The 10,551-nt window shown below is 37.6% G+C and overlaps 1 protein-coding gene across 2 annotated transcripts; it reads left to right on the plus strand.

The window, feature by feature from the left end:
* The first annotated feature begins 208 nt into the window (after window positions 1–208).
* Window positions 209–3,809, plus strand: six1a (SIX homeobox 1a). Of its 2 annotated transcripts, XM_056761493.1 has the most exons (3): window positions 209–341; window positions 1,913–2,439; window positions 3,157–3,809. In XM_056761493.1, the coding sequence occupies exons 1-3, from the start codon at window positions 282–284 to the stop codon at window positions 3,446–3,448; spliced, it is 879 nt and encodes a 292-aa protein (XP_056617471.1). In that variant the 5' UTR covers window positions 209–281; the 3' UTR covers window positions 3,449–3,809. The 2 variants fall into 2 exon arrangements, with proteins under 2 accessions (XP_056617471.1, XP_056617472.1); XM_056761494.1 differs by lacking the exon at window positions 209–341 and having other exon boundaries at window positions 1,572–2,439.
* Window positions 3,810–10,551: the final 6,742 nt, after the last annotated feature.

Below are 10,551 nucleotides of genomic sequence, written 5' to 3' on the forward strand. Positions count from 1 at the left end.
AGTTTACACCTTCACAGTGGTGGTACACGGGCTACTGAACATAAACCATGATGACGTTTGTGTGTTCTCATCACAGTGGGATTATTGGTGACGTTGGGGCAAGTATGCGCACTTCTCTCGTTCCATGAGAACATCTTGAAATGATCATGATCTGAGAGCGGGCATGTCGCTGTGACTGGGGGGCTGGTACAGGCTCTGATGGAGGATGGAGGGGGTGGATTGACCTACTACCGTAACCTGAGCAGCCCCTGTTGACGTCTCGGAACAGAAGAGAAAGGCTTATGCAAAATGCGCAAAGAAATCGCCTGGAGATTTTTTACAATAAATTTTCTGAATTTATGGTAAGAAATAGACCTGAAATAACGCACACTTAACACAAACATTATACACTTATGAACACCACTTGAGTTCATTTTTGGAAAGCTATTGTAAATATAATCGAACAATTCAGTGAGTAAAACAAGCAACGCATTTTTTACATTTATGTCGATGTTGATATTTAAACTGTTATTTAATCCTGTCTAATAGAAAGCATTGACATAAAACCAGCCAATACAAATGATCTCAGATTATATGAATTCTGTTAGAACATTTAAATTCTAATAAATTTGTGTAACGCTTTCATGTAATGCTGTGTAAACCGTGTCTGTTCAATTACATTAATAAACCATTAAGAGAAAGGGAGGGGGCCCACAAACGCTCCCTGTTTAACTAAACATGATGATTGTTTTTACAGGTGTTCAGGGACCAATTAAAGATTACACTGATAATAATTAGAATTTTGATATTTTCAGTTCTCAATCCCCACACTGTCCTAGAACTTTATAGAAATAAATTAGGGGAATATTTTTCCACAAAGTAAAATAACCTCAGGCAGGTCCAGCTGGATGTCCTGGTGTAGTGTTACAGATATCTTGAGAGATAAAGAGCTGCGACCGGGAGAGAGCTCACAAGTTATTCGCTAATGGATCGGTTTAGTGTTTCAGACAAACCACAAGGTCAACATTTTTCGAAGTTAATAAAAAGTAGATGGGTATAAAAAAGTAGTATACTATTTATCTAAAATATCTAATATATATATATCCATCCATCTATGCATCTATCTATCTATCTATCTATCTATCTATCTATCTATCTATCTATCTATCTATCTATCTATCCATCTATCTATGTTTATGACGAAACAGGTTGTCCTTCAAAGATCTCCTCGTATTCAAATTTTGGAATTTAGAAGTTTTATTAAAAAGTCAATGCAATTTTGAAATCATTTTGAAACGTAAATACAAATATAATACTGTGGAATAATATGCAACAGCTAGTTTCATACGACTGAAATAAAAATACATATTAAAACTGTTCAGAATTTTTTTAGGCCATTTAGATTCCACATGCAAGGTTGCGGAGGTGCACGTGTAGGCTTCTGTGAGAATTTAATAATTTATTAGGGGCCTATCAGCGACAGTGTGAGTATGTGCGCGCGCCCGTGCGTGTCTGTTTTCAGGGTCTCCAGTTTCAGGCCTTGACGTCCGCCCTCCGGGGAGGAAACGGAACGGATCTGTAGATGCAGTTCTGCTCTGCTGGCCGGTTCCTGAACAGACCGGGCTAGTTAATCACGGAATGACGCTGTGCTGGATTTCTCTGTCATATATCTACACGGACAATCCACGGCCGAAGCTCACGTGTAGATCTTGGGAGGGTGACTGTAGACCTTAAAATCCAAACAACACACGGTTACCAACATTTTAACTTTATTAACAGATCCTGGATATTGATCCCGTTAAAGGGGAGTTTTGAAACTGACACGGGACGTTTTGTCCTGGGGCACGCGCACAGAGCCTAGGATTAGGTGAAATTACGTGGTGGATCGGATCGGGGCATCATGTCAATCTTGCCCTCCTTTGGCTTTACGCAGGAGCAGGTCGCATGCGTCTGCGAGGTGCTGCAGCAGGGTGGGAATCTGGAGAGGCTCGGACGTTTCCTCTGGTCCCTGCCAGCCTGCGACCACCTCCACAAGAACGAATCCGTACTTAAAGCGAAGGCCGTGGTTGCCTTCCACCGGGGAAACTTCCGTGATCTCTACAAGATTCTCGAGAGCCACCAGTTCTCCGCACATAACCATCCTAAACTTCAGCAGCTGTGGCTTAAGGCGCACTATGTGGAGGCGGAAAAGTTGCGAGGCCGCCCGCTCGGAGCTGTGGGGAAATACCGTGTGCGCAGGAAATTTCCTTTACCCCGTACGATCTGGGACGGCGAGGAGACCAGTTACTGCTTCAAAGAGAAGTCTCGGGGCGTGCTGCGTGAATGGTATACTCACAATCCCTATCCATCTCCACGGGAGAAGAGGGAGCTCTCGGATGCAACGGGATTGACCACCACACAAGTCAGCAACTGGTTTAAAAACAGGAGGCAAAGAGACCGAGCAGCCGAGGCGAAAGAGAGGTGAGATCCAGATAAAAATCTCGCTGTCAAACTTTAATATTTGTTACAGTTTTTAAGGTGCTTGAAAGTAAAAACAATTCTGTGTAGAAGACAGTCTTAGAGACAAAATATACGATTTGATAAAAAAATATCCCCTCATAGTTTGGCTAAATGCACGAATCTAATAAACGTTAATGTTATAGGGAGGTATTTACAAATGTGTATTTATATTCTTAATACATTTTATTTATTTATTTTATCCAAAATTAATCGTTAGTTTAATTTTGCATTTCTATTTTTGCACTAACGAACGAAACAGATTGTTAAAGTGACACGTTTTGTAAGGATTTAGGCCCACATTAGTGTCATTTAGTGACAGATTCTGAGCATGTGATTTTATTTTCTGTCATATTGGCATATAGATAAAAAATAAACTCGTCCTTACAAAACAGGCGAGACTGAGACAGTGGAAAAAAATTAATACACACAAAGATTATAATATTATCTTGCCACGAACACAGTTTCTCTGAAAAGAGAAAAGAAGGATCAAGGGTTGTTAATTTTATTCTCTCTAAAACCGTTATCCTTCACCTTTTCTGTCAGCTAATGAAATCATTTTGAGTTGTTTTTGTATTATATATAGCCTATCATAACATAATGACTAAGTTAATCACTTTGCTATTTTAAGTCTAACTGTACGAATATGCAATTGTAAAATATGTTATATTCATCCAACAGAGAAAACAGTGAGAACAACGGCATTGGTGGTAATAAGAACCAGCGGTCCCCGCTCGACGGAGTAAAGTCGCTCATGTCCAGCTCGGAGGATGAGTTTTCTCCGCCGCAAAGCCCCGAGCACAACTCCGTTCTTCTGCTGCAGGGGAACATGAGCAATACTGGGCCTAATCCATACCCAATGCCCGGCCTCGGAGCACAGCATCCGATACACAGTATGCAAGGACATCCGCACCAGATCCAGGATTCGCTATTGGGATCTCTGACATCCAGCCTTGTGGATTTAGGATCCTAGGATGTTTCATTTACATTTTGAACGACATTACTGGAACAAGTAAAAAACACAAATAACCCATATTTACGGTATTACTCCATATCATATTCATGAAGCAGAGGACGTTTGCTGAATCAAATCTAGCACGGCGGGGAAAATTAAAAGAGCTTCTTTTTTAAAAAAGAGTTTACTGGACAAGTAAAGGTGTGAAACCAACAAGGCCATCATTTAAACATATTCAGAGTATTGCTGGGTACTGGGTAAAAATGAATTATTTATATTGTGTTACTCAAAGATTAATTTATAGATGTTTTTTTCTGTTTGGGAAAGCACGAATGAGAACCTCAGGAATGAGGTTTAATAAAAATGGCTTCCAATATCAGTTTTGTTTTGTTTAGTGTTACAAAATGTTGATAGGCCTAATTATTTTTAAATCAGGTTGCACAAAAACAGTGAAAATTAATGTGACTTGAAATTCTATCAATCTTTTTTTCGTGAAAGTAAATAAAGTAAAATGGAAGATAATAATATAAATATGTCAATTCGCGCGGCGTGACACGCCAGAAGGGAATGTCATGAGCGCGTGAAAAATGAGAACCCTTAAAACGTCAACAAGAAAAATTGGCCGCCAAAGAGACGATCAAGAGGCGCCATACTACAAAAAAAAATTTTGGGTTCAATGTAAAATGTCAACAAACACATCTAATCACTCTTCTTGTAGTCTTTTGATAAAAAAAATCTTCAGGTAATATTCCAAGACCGTCAGTAAAATTGTTTAGTTCTGGGCCTCTCAAACCCAATACAAAATACATTTTTCCCAAACAGTTTTTACTCGTGTCAGCTGAAAACAAGCAATTGTGAACTTTTATTAAAATGTTATGTTTTTGAATGAAGACTAAAACACAATAACCATAAGAAACTAAACCGGATGATTCTAACGGTAGTACTTCCAGATTATTTAAGGAAAATGAAATTCGACCACGTAGGAAACATATCCAAACTTCAATATTCTCCGCCCAACCACAACTCGTTCTGTCTCACTTACCTCGATCGCCTTGTCACCGAAACTGGTTGTGAAGAGAGAGTGCAGAGGGTTTCCGGGCACTAATGAGAACCATTCTCCGGGTGTAGAAGGGCTTGATTGCAGGAATGAAGGGGACACCCTTCTACATCCATCCTAAGGGTGGTGCACACCAGGAATTTCCTTCAGTCAGTCTGTCAGAATTTTTTCGTGAATATTATGAAGGAATATAGGCTATAGACCAAAATAAAGAACATACACCTTTATTCAACAACAAACAAAATCTTTATTTCAACGTTTTAGCAAACTGTTTAACGTCAACATGAGGATATTATCATGTTGGCAGTTCCTATACTCAAGATCAATCTAAATAGCCTAACAAAAGTTAATCAGTAAAACGGGAGATTTTTATAAACTTTCTTTGTCTGACCAACTCCCGGGACCTCAGACTGGTGTTATATGAGATACTTCTGTGATATTAAAGCTTAGTCCTGCCGCTGAAGTCAATTAACGAAAATGTCCTTAACGCGTAAATTCTAACGCCTTATTGTGCACAACATACGGGTCAAGTGGGGTACCCCTTATCTCCATGCAAACTTACACCTCGACTCAAAAATTATAAAATGATCATTTACTCACCCTCGGTGTGTTTCAAACCTGTATAAATTTCTTTGTTCTGTTGAAAACCAAGATAGATTTTTGGAAGAATGTCAGAAATGTTCAGTTCTGTGACGTCTTTCAATACAAAATATTGTAGATTTTTTGTTCCGTTGGAAAACAAACAGTTCTAGGGCACCTTTGACTTCCATTTAATTTTTCCTATTGTAGTCGGTAATGTTCCAGAACTGAAAATCGCTAACATTGTTCCAAATTCGTGTTCATCAGAACAAAGTCATTTATACAGATGTGAAATGACATGAAGGTGAGTAAATAATTACAGAATTTACATGGCTATTGCTCCCACATGGTTTTAATAAAAAAGAAAATGTAGCTTTTTGAAATACTGAAATACTTTTGCTGGTTTGGCCAATCTGTAATGTGACAGTAGCGTGGGCTGCTCATTCAGTTTTTTTTTAAAGAACTTTTAAAGGAAATATCATGAGAGCCAGAAGAGGGGAATTCTATTACCAATACAACATGACCTGACAATATACTTCAACTGTCCAACCCGACGAAGACCAACATGTGTTTGTGGTAAAGGGAAATGGGTGATAGATTACTTTCGGAATGAATTTTATGAAATCATAGCAGATATCCACCCCATAAAGAAATAAGCAAATTGGAAGATCTAATATATGTATAGAAAGTATGTCTGCATTATTGCTCTGAATGTAAAATTGCATGGAAGTATAAAGCCAAAATTTCCCTCCCTGGAGAAGGAGAGAGAAAACAGGATAAAACTCTAGATGGCTCCATTAAAAAAACTCAGGAAATGAAAACAGAAATAGGATAGCTTTCTGTTTTTCTTTGGGACTCATTCTCATGTGGGGTATAATTATGACAATGAGGTCAGTGTGATACAGACTCATTTCATAGTCTTCTCTATGATGTCCTGGCATTGAATAAGCAGTTCTGTCTTAATCAAAACATTCTGGATTCACAGTGACTATGGAATTGTGGTAAATGGACATCAGCAGGAGAACCACAGACTACAGATTTACAAAAGGTATCCCAGCAGGCATTGTACTCTCTTTTATTTTTATTTTCCCTTTCTCTTTTCTCTTTTTATTCCACTAACAATAATATGTGGTGAATACTGACTAACTAAATTCATGTAAATCCAACGTGCAAATACAATCAACACTTAATGCAAAAACTGTATTGTTCTCCTTGTAAAGTAAAGTATTGACATTTAAAAAACTTTTCGTTGTGGGATTTAAACAGCTGTATTCTTTGTGGTCATGATACCCATCATCTCATTATTAGGTGGTAGGATCAGCAGTAGACCCTTGCAAATTCCTCCCTCTCATGGTAATATGAGGTATCACAATAATGATATTCTAATGCCTGACATTCTAAAATCTGCAGATGTCTAAAATAAAGCTATCTAAGAATTCAATTAATTTAAATGTGTGTTAAGAATAAAACATAGTTAAAAGAACATTCTTCAATATTCAATAACTCAATAATGTAAACTACAATAATAATATTGAATAGATGGGGCGTAGATTTACTTATTACACTACAAAGGCAGGTTTGTTTCTGGCAGGACGAATTCAACTAAATGTAGGACTATTTGTCTTGTAAGAAGATGAAATAGCCTACCAATGCCGGTGTCTGAATTCAAATATGAATTCAAAACCCTTACTGCGTATCAGCTATTAACAGACTTTTACACAAAAACTCAGAAAAACCACTAAGAGTATCAAAAAGTGGTGTAAAACATTTTACGCTGTACTTACAACACATTAAAGATTAGGAATACAAGAGAGTGAAACATTTTACCCGGAAGTCACTCATTGATAAACATTTGCAAGGTACTTGTGTCCCTCTAGCGACTGCGAGAGGGATTACATCATAATAATGCTTCTAATAAAATCACTGTCCACATATCTCGACATCACAGCTGTTATACAAGCATGAGCCGTTTCATTTGCGTATTGAGCTCTGTATTTAGTTGAAATCTGAAATGAGGCATAATCGCAGTTTGCGTTTGGGAAAACGCCCAAGTTTAGCTGAAACGTGTCAAGAGTTTCAAGAGTTAAACTGGTGATCCAAAGGAGATTCAAATCCCAGAAGGCGATATGCAGAGTTGCCACTAGTGTGGCTTTTTACCTAAATAGGAAAGCCTCGTTACCCATGTTGCTTCACAAGGATGGGACCTGACTTGCTAAATGAAGAGAAAAGGATGGAGATTAAATCGCGCACAGTCGCTTGCTGCCGATCGCTTTTCAATAACTTTAATAATTACTCTCCTGCCAGTTCTCGATCTCTCTCGACTGCCGTAATTTTTTTGACTGCAAGTGACGACAACCACTTGTCAAAACAAATGCAGTGTTTTTTCTGATAACGGAGTCTCGACAATTGACACTGGATTTGAATACAGATTAGTTTCTATGCTGAGGTTATTTTTATGCACATGATCGCGCCAACGTCTGCAAGACATACAGCAAGACATTTATGCTTCAGTGTAATGTTTGAGTGAAAATGCCTAGATGTTTAAATACCATGGTCAGAAATTTGCAATGACTTCCACGGCTTTTACCTAATGATTTCAAATTCATATTAAGAGTTTTGATAAAAGCATTCATACACATGAAGCGCATGCTGCACAAACCTTTTTAGAGTGTGCAGTTCTGCAGCACAGCCAGTAAGGGCTCCAGTTTTTGTTTGTGAACCTTAAGACAATTGTGTTCTGTTTACAATTAAAAATCAATCTCTTAAATTGTCTTTATAGTTTTGATTAACTGCGAATTGATTCGCTATCTATTATTGTTGAAATTAATTTACTGTGGTGTGCTGTGTTCTGTAGCTGTCCAGGGTGCTGAATGTTGGCGCAATGTAAACCTACAACCCGGTTCTTCAAACAACGTCGTACAGATTAATGTATAACATTAAAAAATTATACTTACAATTAAGTCTGTCTGTACACCCTTATGGTGTAAAGACCTGTTAAACTCCGGAGTCCTACTTAAAGTAATGCTGAGACCTAACTCCCTTGCATTTCACTCACAAATCACATACTTCTTAAACCATTAAAAATAAACTGTGAAACTTTGCATTTTTTTGTTTAATGTTGTAGCCTATTTGTTAACGCATTGTTGTACATCTCAAATTCTGAAAGTGTAAATTGTTTTAAATAAAAGTGCTTATCAAATAGGAGTTACAGATTTTCGGAAAAAAACATGCAAGGATCAAACAAATATACATTTTCAATTAAGCAGTACTCAGGTTGAGTGATACGTTTTTCATAAAGAGGATGAGCTCTGTTCAGTGTAAAAAGACTATGATCTGTGGTTCGTGTCACGCCATATTTGACCACCAGAGGTCGCAAACAAAGAAACATAGAAAGTATTCGGTAATCCAGTGGGAACAGTGAATAAATAAATAAACAAGTCTAAAATGCAAAGGCATCCTAGACTCATTCAACACGTATATTAAAACATTTCCAATTGTTTCGTATAGGTTACCGTTTAGATACTGTGTTTGCTTGAAGAAATGGCGTTTTAGCTGGAACTCAAAAAACAAATTATATAATTGACAGAGGATGCTACTTTCTTAAAACATATATGTCAACAAACTATCAGATTCAAGTAAACATTGGGTAATATTTGTTGCTGTAGCCTACCTGGGAGGCATAGTTAACATATAGGCTTATTAACAAACTACACTCAACCAACTTGAAAATTACTTGATAATTACACCATTCTTTTAAATTTGAAGAGAGCATGGATTTTTTTAATTTTATTCTAAGTGTATAATAAAAGTATTTTTTCTAAAACAACGTTTTCTTTGTTGTAAACAGCTATTACGCACTTTGATTTACACATTTTTATTTTCTTTCATTTTTATATCACCATACTTTCAAACAAGCAAACGGCTGAAATAAATGAGGGGAAAAAGTTGAGATTTCTCTACCTCTAGGAACCCCATCTCAGAGTTTTCAAGCCGAGGCTTTGAGGAGGGGAAGGCGGGTGCTTCTTTGTTAGCTCGGCGCTCTCCAGCTCGTCATTAGCGCTGATTACCGTTGACCAGTTTGACAACCTTATTGACTGCTAAAAAGACTTTTTCATCGTCCCACCCTGCACTCCCCGGAGCTCAAAAGAAACGGAAATTTTCCACCATTCTGTATCCAGTGTGTAAATAAAGCCGTGCTCCTCTCCCCTCCCTTACTTTGGCTCCCCTTTTTCTTGCTAGGAACACTTAGTTTGGCCCCACTGTTGTTTAGATTGAAAGAAGATTGAAAAATAAAGCTTGTGCTTTTTATATTGAACGTCAATGAAAGGCGTGGGTTGAACCCAGGTGCACACCGTGAACTCTCCAGGCAGTTGGGAAACAGAGGCGCTGTGTTTTTGCGCTAGTAAATTCAATCATTTACGACACAAACACCTTGAGTATGTTTACTGCAATTCGGTCTCATCAATTGCGTATAAATAACACGCTGTTGCATATCGTGTAATACTTACGCCAAAGTTCGATTTTGCGTGCACCTGGGTGGAGAGCAACCATTTTTAAACGTACATGAAGAGGAGAATTAAAATAATACTGTTAGGTTTAGGGTTTGGGTAGAGGTTATTATATGCAGACACGCTAACATTAAGGTTTAGGGTTGGGGGCCAGGTAAATGAGACAATTTGCTGTTTAATATGCACACACGCTAAATTGGTGTATCATATGCCCTCAAAAATAGGCGTATTGTATGCACCCAAAATCGAACTTTGGCGTACGTATTACATGATATTGTACAGCGCGTGTTATTATACGCAATTCCTGAGAGTGGGTTTTTCCAACATCAAGAGTATGTCAAACTGTATGAACTTATAAGTTCGTCCGAATATCTACGGAAATGCATTCTTACTACAAATACGAAAAACATTTAAACGATCAATAAAAGATATTAAGATTAAATTCTGTCTTTTTGCTTCATCCTTGACAGAAATTATTTCTATAGTTGTGAAATTGTACGAATAAAAACGCTTGTGCGTAATAAAAACGGGTAAAATATATCACATAATATTAAATCACATTGTTAATATTATTGTTAAATATCGATTCAAAAACGAAATGATAGTTTGGATAAAGGCTAAAGGTTTACCACGTTTAAAAAAAAAATCACCCCATTAAACATGAAATTGCGTACATATACAATTGATGCTCTATTAAAATAAACAATAAAGCAATAGAAAGTTAAAATGTAAAACAAACAAATCACTTATTTTCAGCAAATCCCACAGCCAAGCCGTCTTTACGAAAGCTTGGGCCATACAGGCTATATATTTTTATCCGCTCTGTGTGTAGGGAAACCTCCACAAATCTGAAAGAAACACCACGTAACAGCTTAGTTTGTGTTGACATCCGGGAAAGCGCCTCGGCCTTTCGCTGACCCTGTGCTGTCAAAGCGCATTACACCACAAGAAGCCAATTACTGCTCGTGTGTGTAAGA

The sequence above is a fragment of the Triplophysa dalaica genome, chromosome 11, assembly GCF_015846415.1.
Source record: "Triplophysa dalaica isolate WHDGS20190420 chromosome 11, ASM1584641v1, whole genome shotgun sequence".
NCBI lineage: Eukaryota > Metazoa > Chordata > Actinopteri > Cypriniformes > Nemacheilidae > Triplophysa > Triplophysa dalaica.